The sequence below is a fragment of the Haemaphysalis longicornis genome, unplaced genomic scaffold (assembly GCF_048455015.1).
Source record: "Haemaphysalis longicornis isolate Haplotype H1 unplaced genomic scaffold, Haemaphysalis longicornis Haplotype H1 scaffold_6, whole genome shotgun sequence".
Classification (NCBI taxonomy): domain Eukaryota; kingdom Metazoa; phylum Arthropoda; class Arachnida; order Ixodida; family Ixodidae; genus Haemaphysalis; species Haemaphysalis longicornis.
The window spans coordinates 90,941,117-90,959,618 of NW_027526407.1; the positions used below are offsets into that span (position 1 = coordinate 90,941,117).

At 46.8% G+C, this 18,502-nt stretch overlaps 2 protein-coding genes across 11 annotated transcripts in view; one reads left to right on the forward strand and one right to left on the reverse strand.

Annotated features, from left to right (window-relative positions):
- The window catches only part of LOC144141027 (TNF receptor-associated factor 3-like), a 46,766-nt gene extending 45,041 nt beyond the window's left edge, over positions 1-1,725 (reverse strand). For 2 of the 10 annotated variants that reach the window (XM_077672522.1, XM_077672521.1), the window contains exon 1: positions 1,586-1,713. In XM_077672522.1, the coding sequence (XP_077528648.1) occupies positions 1,586-1,702 (117 nt within the window). In that variant the 5' untranslated portion in view covers positions 1,703-1,713. Of the gene's footprint in view, positions 1-1,090; positions 1,251-1,585 lie in introns of those variants that run through there. The other 8 variants (XM_077672518.1, XM_077672517.1, XM_077672514.1 and 5 more) reach the window with 7 other exon arrangements.
- A 62-nt stretch (positions 1,726-1,787) lies between these two features.
- LOC144141028 (TNF receptor-associated factor 6-like) overlaps positions 1,788-18,502 on the forward strand; it is a 34,474-nt gene continuing 17,759 nt past the window's right edge. Inside the window, exons 1-4 of the mRNA XM_077672525.1 lie at positions 1,788-1,927; positions 9,969-10,113; positions 13,224-13,488; positions 15,464-15,562. Of these exons, the coding sequence (XP_077528651.1) occupies positions 13,249-13,488; positions 15,464-15,562 (339 nt within the window). The 5' untranslated portion in view covers positions 1,788-1,927; positions 9,969-10,113; positions 13,224-13,248. The remainder of the gene's footprint in view (positions 1,928-9,968; positions 10,114-13,223; positions 13,489-15,463; positions 15,563-18,502) is intronic.

Sequence of the window (18,502 nt, forward strand, 5' to 3'; positions counted from 1 at the left end):
ATGCGCGCCCCGCTGGTCTCGACAACGGGTGCCAGGCCTCGAGAGTGCGCATCGGTGGCTTTTCCCACGCGCTCGCGTGGTCCGGAATATTAAGTGCCCGCCTGTTCGTTGGCCTTGGCTTAGATATCGGCTGCCGCGAATGGCACAAACAATTGAGTCTGTAAAGTCAGAAAAATTGCTTTAAAGTGGCCGAAAATCACCCCTACGTGACATACTCGCTTGATATCTCGACAATTTTCGGAAATTTGGGTGACACTATGATTGTTATGGAGAAAAAGCAGGATTTCCAATAGATAAAACCACGGAGCAAGATATATGTTATTTCTATCACAAATAGGAATGCCTACAGCAATTTTTCACACTGCAAGTTGTGCGTTTAAAAAGAAACCATATGCTGAAGACATAGCTATTGTTGTGCGCCAGTGGTAAACACTTCTACTGCCGATAATGGTGTCTTTGTATCGGAGCGGTTGGCACTTGAATTGAAGAGAAGCGTGTTGACGCTGTCACGCCTTTGTTGAAAGCGGCAATAAGTAAGCCTGATGTGGTTGCATGTAACTGAAGCCTGCAGGTGCGCGCATTGATTGTAAAGATTTTAAGTATTGGGTTTAAGATTGATGACATGGCGATAAAATGGGTATTAATATGAATACGCAACGAGCCTTTAAATGTCGTCTCAAGAAGGTTTAGTTTCTTACTTCCAACAGTCAAAGCTTTCAACCGGCCCGATGTCTAAGCTAGCTGCCACCTAGATGTATTAAAATATTAAAATAGCAACATGATTGATATCATTTTAGTGTTTCAAGCGCAGGCTCTGCAGAGGCGATGGGGCGCGCCGTAATGCAGGCTCCGGAATATTTTCACCTGCCGGGAATATTTAACGTGCGCCTAAATCACGAACACATTAGAATTGCTACAGCGCGGAAAAAAACAAACACAGCAGAAAGCGACGGGTCGAGCCTAATCAACTTCTAACTCGCCCAACAGTACAGCCTTTTCAGCTGCACGTATTCTTTTTTCTTCTGGGTTATTGCATCCTAAGGCAACCACACTAGCACGACTAACATGAACGAAAAGAAACGTGACTCACGGGTGCGCGATCAGAACGCTAAGGCAATCGGCGAAAGCAGTCCTAGCGTAAATTGACGCCCTTGAAACGACGGCTATAGCGAGACGGTTGGCGCGTCGGCTCACCCGTTGGCGTTGTTCTAGATAGGCGTTAAGGAAAAACCTAGACTTTGCTCGACATACGGCAGCTATGAGCAAGTGTAGCCATCTATGTTCACCCTCGACAACCATACATCAATGGCGGTAAAATTGGATTTGTACTAACAATTCGCTGCAACAAATAGAACAAAGAAAAAAAAGCGATTCTTTCCGGTGTGGGTAAGCAGTAAGTGGGGCTAAAGGTATTTTTTTGGAAATTAATAATGCTAGAATACAACACCAGGTGTGAAATTCTATTAGAGGAGAAGAAACCAAAGAAACCATGAATGAATTGAGAAGTTGACGGATGCACTTAAAAGGAGCAAAACCTTCCCTCCTTTCCTTTTGGGAGCCTGCAGACGTGATCGAAAATGCCCACCTTGTTTCGTCGCCGGGTGGTCAGCTCACAGGGAAAGGCGTACTGAACCGTTCCACAATTAAATAAAAGGAGCGAGCTCGGTGCAGCTTTCGAAACTCGAACGGAATGAAGATCCATTATCAGACCCGTGCAGAGCAAACAGGAACTTCTGCCTGTGCTGCTCTAGCGGCGCCGTATCGGCTTGTTTCCATGGCCACCGATAACACGACGGCGCGCTGCGCGTAGGCTGCGTGCTCTTTTGCTACCCTTTGGTCGTGCGGCGGCTGCGGAGGTTGGATGCCCGGTTATCGTCTCCTAAGTGGGTGTGTTTTGCGTGCAATCACTGGACGTTAACTATTTCAGGTAAGGTGTTCAAATTATAACTACCGGTGTAATGCATACGGTTGAGAAAAAAAAATTAGGTGTGTGGGCAAAGTACGCGGCAACGGCTTGGCTAGTTTGGTTCGATGGACGCGGTTTCAATATACAGAAACTTACGAAAGCATATTAAATCACGGCTATGCTGGTTCGCGCGGGGTAAAAAAGTTGTATTACTCGTATTTATTTACGGTGCCAACATTGTCCGTGCAAAGGTTCATTTGTTGCTGCTTACGTTTTAACTGAACCCAGAAGCACATCCAGTGTGAACTGCGCAGTCCGTACTTCCATCTACAGCGGCAGTGTACAACTTCATGAAGAAGTAGAAGATGCCTGAGACGGCGCTGTGAAAACGTGGTTGGTGTGTTGGGTTGTTAATTAGTTTATCGGTAGTTGATTGGTCGGGTCGGAGAAGACCTCTTCGCGTTTGCGATGCAGTGGCGTTGTGCGTATTTAATGTACCGCGTTCGACTTCCTGCGGCGCAACCCCTCACTCATGCGGAAGCTAAAAGTGTGACTTTTGTCGTTAATAAATGATACCTCGCCTATGAAAAACGTCGCCCGGTTAAGAGTTAAGCGCTGGACACATGTACGATTTGTACACGCGATTCGCATGCGACTGATCGTCACGACTGTCACCACGACTAGTCGTACGCGTGAATTTGAGACACATGACCCGATGCGTGCATGCGATGCGTCGTCGGCGTCGCTCCGCCCACCGTTTTTGCTCCATGGTCAACTACGACTATCGCTGAGCTGAATTTGTAGATTCCGCGCGTTTAATCGCAAAAAATGGATAAAGCAGGCAATCGTGAAGCGTTTCCTGCCTTCGGAAACAGTTCGCGCACACGCCGGCCGCGCCTGCCAGCTCGGACACTCAGCGGCTCGAACCGGCGCAGACCACGGTAGCAACCGCTTGTCGCTGCTCTTCTGAATCAATCTGGTCGTTAAAATGAAGTTCCACATGCGAGAAAGTAGGTGTTAGTGTGGTGAAAAATTGTGCTTGGGATTGTTATCAGGGCTTATTTTAAAAGCGGCGATCAGATATCTGCCGCGATGCAAGCGTATACGCTGACCGGCCCCCGCGGCGCGCGGCGGGCGGTGCGCCGACCGGTCGAGAGATGGCAATACCTGCGCGGAAACATCGAAACAGGCTACGCAGATGTTCAACTACGACGATCGCTGAGCTGAATTTGTAGATTCCGCGCGTTTGTTCGCAAGAAATTGATAAAGCAGGCAATCGCGAAGTGTTTTCTGCCTTCGGAAACAGTCCGCGCACACGCTGGTCGCGCCTGCCAGCTCGGCACACTCAGCGGCTCGAACCGGCGCAGACCACGGTAGCAACCGCGCTTGTCGCTGCTCTTCTGAATCAATCTGATCGCTAAAACGTTCCACATGCGAGAAAGTAGGTGTTAGTGTGGTGAAAAATTGTGCTTGGGATTGTTATCAGGGCTTATTTTAAAAGCGGCGATCAGATATCTGCCGCGATGCAAGCGCGGCGGACGGTGCGCCGACCGGTCGAGAGATGGCAATACCTGCGCGGAAACATCGAAACAGGCTACGCAGATGTTCAACTACGACGATCGCTGAGCTGAATTTGTAGATTCCGCGCGTTTGTTCGCAAGAAATTGATAAAGCAGGCAATCGCGAAGTGTTTTCTGCCTTCGGAAACAGTCCGCGCACACGCCGGTCGCGCCTGCCAGCTCGGCACACTCAGCGGCTCGAACCGGCGCAGACCACGGTAGCAACCGCGCTTGTCGCTGCTCTTCTGTATCAATCTGATCGCTAAAAAGAAGTAGCTTATGCGAGAAAAGGGATGATAGTGTGGTGAAAAGTTGTGTTACGGATTGTCATTCGCAGTTACACAGATAGCGGCAATCAAATATCCGCCAGGATGCTAAGCCTAGAGTTTCCAACACCCGAGCCGACCAGAGCAACGCACGCCGGTTGCGGGGTGTTGGGGCTCAGCGGGCTCTCATTGGCTGTGGCCTCACGACGATTGCAACGATGGCACGACTGCATCTGGCTTGCCAGACGCACGTCGTGAGCCTCCTCCGACCAGCGATCGACGCCAAAACGGGTCCTAACGATCAATCGTAACGATCAGTCGCATGCGAATCGCGTGTACCAGTCGTACATGTGTCCAGCGCTTTAACGACACGTCCGGAGAGCGCGTTTTCAGGAAACGTTTCCACAGTGTATTAGTGTGAAAGGGCGGGGTTGCTTTTCTTGGACGGGAAGACGCCGGTCAAAGATGTGAAAGTTCAGTCGGCAAAATGCTTGTCTATAACGCGCCAGCGGCATTCTCCGGACTGCGCAGGAGACATCTAGTGATAACGCCTGGTTTAAGACCGACAGAATGTGGGCATGCGCCACCCGCATCAGGGCGATGGCTGTTTCCCTAGTCGCGGTCCAATCGCCTTGGATTCCGTACCCTCTTTCACCAAGAGAAGCGCTGCCGGGCGGGGAAGCAACAGCGGAGATTAGCGATTGTTGCTACAGCGTTTGCTGCGTTTAAAAACGTGCATCACTTAATTTTCGTAGGGCCCTACCCAATTTATACTGTTTTTTTTTCTGTACGCGAGAAAACGAACAACAATCGCCAAAAAATTCAGAGTGACTAGATATCGTTCCCTGATCGCTTGCACAGTGCATTAAGTGTTTGGACGGTAGCCCGTCAGCACTGACGTGCAAAACCGATCGCAGAAACCGGATAGTGATTCACGCGATACTCATGCAGCGTATTGACAGAACGATGACGCAATGAGCAGCTGCGCGCCAAAGCCAATGCAGACGACAAACGTGCACAGCGCGCGCTAAGGCGGGTAGTCTCCGCTTATGCTTCTCGGCCCGGCAGCTCAGTCATGCAGCGCTTATTACGCTCAAAGGCGCGGGAGCCAAGGCGACGGGCACAGCAAGGAGGAACACAACCATCGCGCTGTTACGGGCCGCGCGTGCTCGCATTCTGCCAATCTCAAACCAGGTGTAATCGCTAGGTGTCTCCCGCGCAGTCCGGAACACGTCGCTGGAACGTCATAGACAAGCCTTTTGCCGACTGTACTTGTGAGCGCAGCCCTGTTTTGATTCAAGATGGCTTCACCTTACGCTAGGGCTTGTATAAACAAACGAGTACAAATTTCTCGAACAGTTTTCGCGTACGGTGCAATAACTGCTGTACGAATGCTATCGCAATTCACCATGAATCCGGGCGTGGAGAGTACAGCCCTCAAAGGCGCATCGGTTTCTCCTTTGTGGTTAACGAAGGAATTACCCCCTACATTATGCACCAGTGATGCATAGTGCTTTTCGCCAGGTAACCAAAGGTCATCTTAGTACGTCCTCGTTATGGTGACAGTATAGAAATGTATTATTGTTGTGTGGTGCCTGCGTCATGACTCTTAATTGTTGTGGCTGTTGACGTGGCAGGCATGTTGCTGGTGATTTTGTCAGATGTTTTGCGTGGTTGTTTTATAGGAACGGACGTCGCGGAAAGTTTGCGTAATGAGGAAGAGATTACCAGCTGGGGATCTTTCTTGTCACAGAGTTACATTGAAGCGATAGCTACGGTTTAGCGCACTGAAAATATTCTGATTTCATGCCGCAAACATTTTTTGCCTGCGCCGCTTTTAGTTTAGTTATCGACGTTCCGAAAGTATTGTTCCTGTTTAGCGTCATCTGGAAAAGGAACAAAAATCATAATTTTAACAGCCAACCAACCACCCGTATGAGCGCGAGCCAAGGCAGGCGGCGTATCCGTCACAGCGGTAGTGTTTGATACGACCTGCCACAGCAGTGCAGTCAGGTACAGGTGATCCATATGTTAAAACAAGAACGAAAGCAGTAGCCGGGCATGGCAGAACAGCAATGCAGTGCGATCTATGAATAGATGTGCCGCAGATAGTCAAAGTGCGTGGGCGCATCCTGCTTGCCCAGCTCATGTTCTTATTTCTTACGGTCACCTTATCCCCGGCTAAAGCGAAGCCAGGCTACTGCCGTCCCTGCTGTACAGGGGCGCTTCCAATGCTTTATGGACGCATCTATCTGTCCGCATGCGAAAAAAAAACTAATCTTTAGCGGTGTGGTTGTTCCGTTCCATCAGGAACGCGCAACCAGTTTCTCCTTGTCCCCGCCGTGGTTCGCGATTATCGCGACGGAAATTTTGTGCCGTGAGGTTTAAACGCTCGGGAATATAATTCCATCAGCCGCTGGGGCCATACAATGCGTTGTTAAAGAAAACGTATCAATAAATGCGTAAAAACAAACGGTTAATATGTGTATCGGCTGCATTGCTTCCATGGTGATACTCGGATCTGAAAAGAATGTAGGTCGAAAGCTGAGTGGAGGCCATTTCTTAACACGAATACGCGTTATTATGCAAACTGCAGTAAATTATCTAGACGAAAAAAAAATTGGAGAATTGCGAGAAAGCTTTTGGAACTTTTTATTCGCTATTTAGTAGGACCAGTTGCTCCTTCCGCCATTTGTAATACCTCTTAAAACACAACCGCATTGGTATTCATCAATTTACAAAACACATTCTATTCGTAACAAGTAGTGGGCAAAAGGTAGCGTCTCTCTAACGGCAAGATGTCTGTAGCTAGTCTCTGCATTTTGTTTCCCCGCCCTGCTAACCAATCCTTAGCGTATCTTTGCCATATCACCACTTAATTCTGTAGGGTCCAGGTTACCAAGGAGATGGTGTCGAACAAGTTAATGAAACAGTGCGAAGGAATCCCGCAATTGATGCGAGGCTGCGCCAAAACAAGCCCAAAGCAACCGTCGTTGAAGCAGACGACAAAGTCGTACCGCCGACCCGTTCGCTGGTGTCCTCCGCGTGGGGAGCGCTGGCGAAATTCGCCGCGACATCTACAGTGTGCTGCGGGAGTAAACCCCTCCCTCGCCTCTTCCGCCGCGTTGGGAGCTTATTCTTCCGCGCGTCCCAAAAGAACCATTTGCTGGTAGAGGTAGCAAAGTTTTATTTGGTAGGTTATCCCAGCTTGCAACGTAAAGTTTAAAGCCGTCCTGCTGAGCAAGGATAGCCGCAGCCCTCCTTCGCTTGGGCCGGCCATCAGTCACGCGTGAGAGTATTGAGAAAGGCCAGCTGCGTATGACCATTCATTATCGCTATCTGCGGCGCATATATTCATTGATCACGCTCCCCGGCAGTGTAGCACCGTCCGGCCACCGCTCTCGTACTGTTTGGAAAACGTATACAGCCAAGCACGGTCAGCAATGCGAAATCAGCGGTTAACGAGAGGCGCGTGCACACAGAACCGTTTTGGTCTGTGTCCAAGTATTGGGGTGGGTTAGGCTCTCTTGCCGTCTCGTCTAACTAGAGCAGTAGTGCAAGCCTATAGCGGCGCGCAATGCGTACCCCGTCAACTACACAAAAAAAACGTCAATCCACACCAAAAAACCTCGAAGTGTGAAGGAATGTTGCGAGGAGGAAAGGAGCCCACGAGCAAATTCTGGGCGTGCCCGCATGAAAAAAAGAAATGTGGATAGGGAGGTCCCGGCATTCATAACCGGGACCTTTACGCCATGGAACCAGACACCTAACCACTGGGCCACCCCAAAAGGCCCGACCGGTGCGGGTTGGCAGCGGCGGGTAACAATAACATATGCACCCCATTGAAGACAAGAAAAAAAAAAACGCTTCTTGTGGCCGGAATCGAACCTGAATCTCTCGCGTTATCGGCGCCGGTCCGACTGAGCTATCATCGCATTCGGGGCGCATAGCATTTTCACTCGGTTTCTAGCGCGGACGTTGGCTTCGACTTCACGGCTGGTTCTAGCGCGTGCTAGCGCTGTGAACTTTGGTTTGATGTCAAAGACTGCTGAAGAAACGGTCGGAGCCTGGCAGTCATGGATAAGTTTGAGCGCCAATGTCGGAAATGCATGTGAGTTGCAACATTCGTGTCTCCGACGAAGGCAGGAAGACTGCCAGCTCTGTTGTTTCTCCAGCCTTGCACCAGTAGGGGAAGCTGCAACATGTGCCAATTTTGTTCTGCTCCTTCGTATGGACAGGCATGATGGGGGTCGATATGAGTGTCTGATTTAGAGCTTAGCGCTTGTGCGGGTTTTCGGGGTGGTTTGAAATGCAGGGCTACTGTAAATCGAAGGCCTGTTCAGCGGAGCGAGGCTTCGTAGTTTAGTTATTACGCATTTAGCACCGCTGCGACACCAAATAAAAGTAGATGAGCGGCATGAGCCACGCCGAGGGTATTTGTATTATTTACCAAAGTGTGATTTCTATTTGAGGCATGGCTGCTTCCATTACGGCTCTTTTGATAGCGATGATCCAGTACAACCTATCGCCGCAAAGGAAACGTACCGCACATACGACAGGTTTTGCCCTTAAGTGACTACGTGCGCACGCAGTTGAAAACTCAGCCGGGGCACGCGAGCGCATGGCCAAATGCACCGGTACGCCATCTGGCGTGGCACTTGTGCATGGTGTCCAGACTTCGCTGTGCACGTGCTTGTCCACGCTTCAAACGCACCATCTCCGCTGTCCTTGTCCTCACTTCAAGAAGCAAAGCTCATCACATGCACGGTTTCACACTGGGGGCATATTCAATTACACGTTGCTTTATTAGTTGCGTTGAGGGCCGGTATAAAGTTGGGAAGCGCCTTTCGTTGTTGTCATTTTGTGCCAAACCCATGACCGTGCCGATTTCTGCTCCCGTATTTGTCCTCTTGCAAACTTGTTTTTGTACACGTACAGGTGCCGTCATAAGCATTGAAGCACGCGAGCTGTGACCGAACCACGTAGTGACGGCACCTGTGCAATGGGAACGGGCATCGCGCGTTCTTCAATATAACTATTTCTTGGTCAGTTAATTTTTCGTTTTTGCGAGCTCTTTGCAGTGCACAGTTAACGGCATGTTTTAGGTAAGCATTTCATGGCCGCTATAAAATGTATGTGGCATAAGGTCGTCACTGAGACAGGCAAAACGTGTTATCTGCCTAATGAGGAAAGAGCGGGGCATGCAAATTTCACCCTCGCTATCGGCCGCCCAGCGTGTATCAGCCTGACGTCTTGATAACAAAATTGACTCCCAGCAGCAAACGGAATGTCTGAGCTGTGCTTTTCGAAGGGAATAAACCGACAGGGTAGTGAGCAAGCTTGGACGCGCAGGCACACATTAGAGAGTTTTTACTGACCATTTTCTAAGCTCCGCTCTAGTATCGGCGTCCCGCTCAGCGCAACAGGAGCCAATGCCGTTCGCGGCCAAGCGCGCCACGCATGCGCAATGGCGCTTCCGCTTACTATCGGAGCGGACTTTGAAAGACGGTCAGCTAAAACTCCCTACTGTCTCAGCACCAGACATGCAACGTGACAGGCGCGGCGATGGCGTGCCCAGGAGTGTTTTTCCGCCGTCAAGTACTACATACAATTTCGCAACTTTGTTGGGGGTATAATTGGTTCATGATTCTTAAAAATATGTTTAGCGCAAGAAACCAAAGGCAGTACACAAGACAGGAGACGGGACAAGCGCTAACTTTCAAATGAACGTTATTCACCGCCGCACCGGTAAATTGGAATATGTGCAGCATGCGCCACTGTAAGAGTATCACAAATACGCATAGGCGTCAATCACCGAAACCCTCGAACAAAAATTTTCGGAAAGAAAAGAAACGAAAGGAGATGGGACAAGCGCTTAGTTCAGTTGAAAGTCAGCGCTGGTCCCGTCTCCTTTAGTGCGCACTGTCTTTGGTTTATTGCTCTAAACAAATTTTTAAGAAATACTACATAAAGTTTCGCTTCACCCTGCTGCCGTTAGGTCTGAAGTCACGCCGTATTCCCGATGCGGCGATGAACAGCACATGCGCGTAGCTTTTGCACTTGGCAGCCAGACGACGCCATGTTAAATCGAAAGGTTTGAATTTCGTTGTGCATATTTCTTTCTATTACGCTCCACTCGCAGCTTCCGCGCCGCGCATGTAATATCGGTTCTCTTAGCGGAAGTCGCATTTGGTTTTTTCTGTTAGTCTCGCAGCGCATTATCGGTTTCGTTTCCAGGACAACCGATAAGGCGCGCCGCCGGAGCACTGGTCCCTCTTTTGTGGCTTCCTTTCGGCATTGCGACGGTGCGAACGGCGGCTGCTCGGTTATCGTCTCGTGAGGACGTTCCATCGTGTTGACGCACTGGACTTTAGGACTTCAGGTAAATCTCTTTTTTAATCCAAAGGCTAGAGGGCAGCTAAGCGTAGTTTTTGGAGAGAGTATGTTGCCGGTAGGCAGAGCTTAATCATGCTTGATTTAAAAGAAGATTGTTAAGTAGTATGCCAGCTCGAAAGCCTTTCAAATCAGCGACGCCAGGCTTACAAGCGGGGTAAAATCTTCCCTGCTGTTTGCGTGAGGTGGGAATTTTAACCGGGAAAATTCTACCATCTACGCCAAGCTAGGATTGTCCTCAAACTCAATTATACATCGTCTACGTTTGTGTAAAGCCGACACATCTGTCGCTGTCTAACAGTACGAACTGCCCGACACCCTAGAGAGAAAACGAGGTGAGTCTTTGGTCATTTGGTTCTGCACCATTCTATTTAAAAGAGATATAGTTGATGGCGTTACCTAGGAATAGTAATTTCACCCCTGCCATGTGTGCTAGAGTTGATTTCTTTACAAGGGGACACGCGTGATCACGGTCTTGTGTGGTGCCGCTGTAGTTCCATGACGGTAATCGAAACGAATACTGGGAATGCGCGGCCGCGGCTTTCATTGTTTCTCAAGCCAAAAAGACAATGAGCAATCCAGGTACCATTTATTTTATTCGAAAAATACGCGGTCGGAAGTCATTGTTAAAAGTTTGTGTTTTTTTTTTCAAGGCGACTAGTTAATGGCTTATACTTAAGCGGCCATATTTCTAGACGCCTTGTCGCGTGGCTTCAGGGTAGCGGAAACATCTCCGATGAAAGCTTATACAGGGAATTGTTTAATGCTGCTGCGGGACATTTCTATAGGCGCAAGGGTATCTAGGCCTAGCGGGAGGTACTCCTTACGTGATGGCAACGTCGCCGTTACAGATAACACCGCTGCAAAACGAAACTTTAATCAACGGGCGTCAGAGGAAGCGTGCGTTATCGACGTGACCTTTTGTCGCTATTGGAAGGTGTAGGACCAAGAGCTCAAGAGTAATGCTTGCTGAGACTTATCATGGGTTTACGAGATTCCACGCGCTTTGCAGGCAGCTGCGTTCTGGTCCCTCGTGTGTGCACTCTCCGTTCGTGTTAGAATCACAGCCGGGCGAAGTTAGCTTACGTGCGACATCGCCTGCACTGTTTTTGGCAGCTACAGGTCCTTGAACGTAATATCATACACCTACTTAAAAACACCCACTTTCTGAAAAGGTGTTTGGATCTCATGAGTATTCTGAAAAGTGCCCTATCACAGTTGCCTCAGAATTTGTTGTACCGTTTGCCGTCATTAGAAGTGTACTATTTTTCAAATGCTTACGCCGGGACATAAAACTTTTCTTGCTGTCAGACAGTATAAAGGGGCCATTCAGAAAAACAGCTTTGTTCAGTTTGGAGAACTAGTCTTTTGTATACCACTAAGCACAATGCGACCTACGCAAGACGTTTTTTACCCAAAACTAAATTCCAAAAATCTTGAGTTTCAAGTTTCTTGCTCCAGCAATGTAAATAGTGGTGAGGATGACATATTATGTGTAAGCAATAAAAGCAGTTATTAGTGAGTTAACGGCGCGTTTCTATTCCACTGATATATTCGTTCAGAACTAGCGGCTTCCCTACAATCGTCAGTCTTGTCTATTGGCTGTCGCTTAGGGCGGCGGCCTCAATCACACAAAGATTCTGTGACGTGGTGGATTACTCCCCTTGCATGGGCTAACGAGTCGCACTGGTTTTTTTTTAATTTTCACCCATGTTTGTTGTGTAAAGCTTTCGATAAAATTGTTAAAACTCTTGTGAGGAAGTAAGATTGTCAACAACCATGGTGATATTTTGTCCTGATAGCCATTTAATGACATTACGAAAAACTACTCGCATATAACGTGACGAAGGCGGACTTTGGTTTCGCGTTACACGTTTTCGCTTCCGAAGCGCTTCGCCGACAATTTTTTGGCTGATTTAGGATTTATTTTCGGCAGCCTAATGGGCATTGCATTTGGAAGCAAAACAAAGGTGGCGTACGTGACAAGAAATAAAAATTATATGGGTGTCTGGGTATGGTAGTTCGTTCCATGCAGTTTTGAAGGATCTTATTCTACGTTTTGAATGTAGCCGTATATACATCTTCCTGGGTGGCGTTAGTTACACCTATTTTTCGTAGTAATAATTACACAGGGTATTTATTGTGTGCAGCAAGTACTTTTATGATAGCGGGACTTCACAAGAGCAGCGTGGCAGGATTCAGTAACTTTCTACACGACTACAAAAGTTTTGCTTTCAAATGGGGTGCAATGCCTCACCACTGTAAAACTGGTAGAACGCACACGTCTCAGGTATGGTTCGCTAGTTATATTGGGATGCAATGCGTGCAGGAATAATATGTGTGTATGCTGTACACCCATCGCGGAAGCATGTACGTTCCTGTCGTGGTGGGGGTGGGGGGGGGGGGAGGGCGCTAAATAACAGGTAATAATATTAGCAGAAAATCTGCACAGTTACCCTTACAGAGTTTAGTGTGTCTTCAAAAACTGTCTTCCCGACATAGAAACAGTGCATCTTTATTGAGGTTCGCGTGTCTCAATGGTGCTTCGGGTGTTACGAACGAACATCTTACTATATATCGTCGTTGAAAAAAAAAACCAAGACAGAAAGTGCCTCGACAAACAAGCCTCCCACCCAGAGTCATTGTACACAAATAGGAGGAATTACATTGAAACCTTGAAACAATAAAGGAGATCAGATGCTTCAGCTTCTTAACTAATGCCAAATACTGGGTGATGTGAGCATCGCTATTGCCAACCTGCTATTCGACATCGTTTGTATAGCAATGCCCAGAAAGTGAAGTATATAATTCTAGGCGTTAAAGTATTTTGCATTTTTTCGGAAACAGATCTCCCTGTGCGGCGAGGAATCAAGAACGCCATCAGGTTAAGCTGTGGACACTCTAAATGAAGTAGAAGTCTGGGCAGTAGATAATTTAGGTTTTGGGAATACTGCACCAATCTTGCGCTATTGCAAGTTTCAGATCCTTTTTTCTGTAAAATTCGCTACGTGTATTAGGAAGACAACAGAGAAATAAGCATAGAGGAGATTGTATTTCGCAGACGTCCTGCTCATCAGATGTTATGTCTTTCTGTTTTAGAAAATTTCAATGAAAAACTAGGAACATGACGGTGGAAAAGGTTCTTGTCAAGGATTCGGAAGGAACATTCGAGGAGAAGCTGGTGTGCTTTCCCGGAAAAGTTCCAGATGAACTGCTGTGTGTCGTATGCAAGAACATCTCGTCGAAGCAGTTTGAGGACAGTCGGGGACACATCTACTGTGAGCCATGTGTATGCATGCTCGACGACGATGGAACAATTCAATGGGAAATTGGAGACACCAGGTTCACGACATACCGAAATCAGGTAACGAGGTTTCTCATTTTCATGATGCCTTTCAAACTCAATTTTAGACAGGTTTCTTTGAAAAAGTTCGCACTTTGTCTTTTAAAGCTGAGAGCAACGCCCGGGTTGGCGACCCTCAATCATGAATTTGAGCTTTTGTTTTTTTTTTTCAATCTTTCAGTGAACACTTTGTAGACATTAGAAACGAGTAGGATATCTCAGTGATATGTAAGGTAAATAAAAATTTTGCAAGTGAGGCCTTTGCAGTTTTGTAAATTTGTGATTTTGGCAATATCAGCCATGCAGATCTCCCACGACTTCATAAAAATATACTCTTCCAATTTCACGTGCCTAGGTCCTGCAGCTTGCTGGGCGATTATACCACCTGCTGCGGGACCTTTCTTTCTGTTTGAGGTTGTGTTTGCGAAATTGCATGCGCGGTCTCGGAGATACTTGTCCGAGAAATTTTTCTTCATTTATGAGGATAATATTTCTCAGCGAGAACAAATTTGACTCATCCAGAAACCAACCTATATTTATGAATGCACAAACAACATTAAAATTTTTCAAAATCTTGATCTGCCGAAGAGGGGCTGGATAGGGTGAAAATTTTGCTCCTTTTTGGAGGCTTGTCTCTGGGTTTCCTTTTTTCACAAAAATGTTCGAAATTTTGTGGGCTTTCTAGATAACGAGGAGTTAGCCAAAAGGGTGTTTATTCCGGCACACATTATCGGAGGGCAATTTTTAAACCTCCGGCATTGTTGATTCCGTATTCAATCATAGTAACGTGTACATGAAATGCAATGCCTCTAAGTCCTGCTGTTTAGCCTGGCCGTAATCAGTCGCTTGGTAGGTATGCCGGTTTGTACGGCATTTCACCTTACAGGGAGAACATTTGTACCTTGGAAACCAATGGCCGTTGTTCCAGAAATAACGCTTTGTCCAAGTTGCCTAGTATGCAACTAAAAAGAACCATGCACATGGCATTGAAGTACAAAAATGTCCAACCACGCAGATGGGAAACGAAAACCAATGTAGCGAGGTGCGCGCTTGACCTGGCAGCCGCCAGACACTTTGCACTGGCTGTGAAAAGCCTGGCGTCACTAATGCTGGTTGTTGCTTACCGATGAATTGCGTGCCCAACAATCTTGCATATTAAAAAAAGCGTAATACCAAAACTCGCTTTCTTACTGAAGGAAGACTACCTAAGAAACATAATTAACTCGTAGGCGCTTACAAAGCTTGAAAAACTGAGTATATGTAATAAAAAACAAGATTTTGAATCCTGAAAAATGTCTTGTTTTGGGATTCACCTTTTTTTCTTAGCCTTGTACCTTTGATTTAGCGTTCTAGTGCAAGGTTGACGGTTCATTTTCATACTTTATTCTCAGCATACCCAAATTTATTTTTCAGTCGTTAAAAGTATAGAGTGAAACCCTTTCAGCCAAGAATTTTTTCTTTCGATTGAATTACATTTTTTCGTGTTTTCTCTAATACTTCGACCTTATATGTTTACAAGCAAAAAATGAGGTTGTGATGAAAGCAAGTAGCAATTTACAAGGATGAAATCTATTTAGGTCATCAGGCAATTCAAATTTAAATTTTCAGCAGAATGTTTTTTGCTTGTTTTCAGAAAGTTTGGAAAGCCGTTTTGCGCGTTATTAAACTAGGTATTCTGTCTTTTGGGTCACCCTGACGTCATTTTGTTCTTCAGTGGATTGCCTTCCTCTTTGCAGCACTCAGCTTTAGTAAAAAACGAAAAAAGGTGATTTCTATTGAAAGAGGCATTCTAGAGCTATTTCCCAGAAAGCTAGCATATTTGGGTTTGTTCTCAAATTGCTGGAAGTCTTTCGGCTTTTGTTTTAACTATAGGACGCCAGGGATAGAAGGCCTAAGTTTTCGCTGATAATAAGTGTCTCAAATAAATACTTTTTATAAGCTCATTCCTCGGTGTAATACTCGACGCATCTGAAAATTTGCCTTCTGTATCCGGCAGTTGAAGGAATGCAGCAACGCCTACAGCCGAGCGCTCCAACTGACGGCCAGGTGTCCGAAAGACGGGTGCACATTTGAGGCAGCTCTCCGAGATCTTTTTGTAAGTACTTGGTTTAATGCTACACGTACGTTCAGAATTTCGGAGGTCTCGATTTCTGTGCTCTGGAAATACGATTGAGAAACAAGGGCTTTGCAGAAATTTTAGGAACCGCATTCTGCAGGTGGCAAAATTCAACATGATTAAAAAAGTATGGTTTCTTGGCAACACCAAAAAATAAATGTAGCTGATAAGGGTTAACATTCAGTATTGCTTGTTTATGCGGGAAATACTGAAGGAGGCTGTTATGTGGCCACATGCCATAACAAATCTTGACACAAAAATAATAATTGAAAAAAGGATTTGCATTTCACAGTGGCAGCACTGGTAAAAAATAGTAAAAAATAAGAGAAGCTGCACAAAGAAAGTAAGAATAGTAGTTCTCACCTCCATGTACAAAAATCTAAGCTATTTGGCTTCATTTTCCCCATTTTTCTCTATCATCAAATGTGCTGAAGCAGTTTGCACTGTATTTAGATTTGTTTTGCAGTGAAGCTGTTTATAGCTACCCTGCGGCATTGGTGGTTGTTAGTAAACTGTGTGTTCCACAAACCAAATAGCTTTTCGTCTAGAATGATTTGCGAATTATCTGTAACTTCGAATCTAATGAAGGTTAGTGGCGAAAAAATCATTCTTCAATTGGCCACTCAGCCGATTCTATCAGTACGGGACTTTCATTTAAAGGTCGTTAATTAGTTAGTTTTCACCAAAGTTCCAAACTTCACAGGATTCTAGTTTGCTATCAGCACATGCCTGCCTACCGAGAGGAGTAAATTGAAAAGGCCAACACTTATTGGTTTATCGAAATCATCATTAAAAAGGTTAAAAGCCTATCCGCCGCTGAGTCGACTCTTACATTAGGCCGAATTTCATATACCTCTCATGTGTACAGTTCACGTATAAGGTTTATTTATCCAGAAATTCCCGTCTACTGCCTATACATAGACTTTTACAATTTACAGGCGGGGATCATACAGCAGCTTATTGTCCGCTAGATTAAAGTTGAAGTGGCCTATGTTTCAGCGCGTTCACTGGAACGTACCCTCAACAGAAACTTACTATTTTGTTTAGCGCATCGCTTGGTTCGCACCTTGGACACTGATTATCGTTCGTCGAGTTTCATTGCTTGCCCTTTTTACCCGAATAAGGACTGATCAGTTTTAGCAGCAGAGCTGTTTAAGATTCCAGTTCCCCTATAAAGCGTTATGGGAAAATTCAGCTCACCCAAGCGCACGTCAACGTACTTCTCGTGAGTAGTGCCCTACGTCGTCTAGGCTTGCACCTCGAAGGAGCTAAAAAAAAAAAAAAAAGACGGAGCGCACACAACCGTGCGCCTCGTCAGGAGCAGCCGGCATCGGCCAGCTTCAGCTTCACCTTCAAGAACACCCTGGGCAGCGTTCGCGGTGTAATCTTAAGCTTGCTGTTCTCCTCGCCAGTTCCCATGCGTGCGCGCCGGAAGTAGGGCGCACACACGCGAAGTCCGCGCTACGGGTACCGATTTTGTGATGCCGGTTGCCGTGGGTCCTAGTGCGTGAAAACGTGGTCTACTTTGGGTGAGACATGAAAGCCTGGGGTCAAAACCATCCAAGCCCGCCAGTCATGAAAAACTCACAGCGGCAAGTTAGTAAATCCATGTGACCCTCCATGGTGTCTCAGTGGCTAAGGCGCTGTACTGGTGAAGCGAAGGATGCAGGTTCGGTTCCCGGACGCGGTGCCCCATTTCTTATGAAGGCGGAAATCGTAAACACGTGTGCTTGAGGTAATTCCAGAGCCCTCCACTACGGCGCGCCTCATTGCCTGTTTAGCGTTGGCACATATAAGTATACAATCAATCAATAGAGGAGTAAATCCGTGCGAAGCGGGACAGCCAGGCCTCCTCCGAAAGTAGAGGGGCGCCCAGTTTGAACGTTTCTCTAGCCTTGCAGCACTATAGTTCATTTTAGGAGCTGCATGCAACACTGTTGAGGGTACATTGTTGCCAGAAATCCGCCCACTGAGAACGCCTAATTCGCCGTGAAGGGTGATTTAAAGGATATTTCCTTCTCCCCACTCGGCTGGCTGAACTGCAAGGCCTTGGCGCGTCTTCTCGGTCTGTTTCACGGTGAGTTAGGCGCCCTCTGTGGTCGGACTGGTGGCAACACTGTAGCGTCCGAAGTGCGGCATCGACCATCTAAAATACACTGTGGTGCAAGCTTGGCCATTTTTTATCGTAGCTTAGATCCAGCGGGTCCACTTTTCTTGACCTTTTTGTTTGAAAATGGTCGTGTGACAAAATGTCCGTGCGTCTTGAGTTTTTTTTTCCCGCTTTATATTTGCGGTAGACTGAGGTATATTATAATTTTCAGGTTAGAGGTAGTATATAAGCGTTAAGCAAATATTGCCGTTTTTGCGAAACGTGAAAAAGATGAAATCCGCTTGTTCCCCTGATTTATACTTGAATGGCTCGTGGCGAAAGCAGCATAAGCTGATTCGCATGGAGAATAATTTGGTTATTCTTGACGTCTTTTCTGGAATGGTTTGGTGTGTTGAAGAGATCTTTTCTCACATCTAGAAGCAACTTGTTTTTAATAAGAATGCTATTAACTCCCATTTGGATGAACAAAGTAGCGCCCTAAATTCAGATATGTGAAACATCATGGTAAAGTATGTTTCCACCTAATCAATGCGAAAATCGGCTGCTGGTTAGCTCAGCTAACCTTCGATATGCAAAGCACAAGCTTGGCGTAGTCTGGTTGAGTCTTCGTTTCGCTTGGTTAACCTTTGATGCCCTGTACAGTCGACCACGGCTCAAAACCGTTCGGTCCCGTGCAACGCTCAGAGAAAGGCCTGGCCTCATTTTCTTTCCCTGCCAACACGGTGTTGCTCTTCATCTGGGGCAATACGAGTCAAGTAGGCCGAGAGGAACCAGCCGTTGATGCATGGGAGGCGGTGGGATTGATCGGC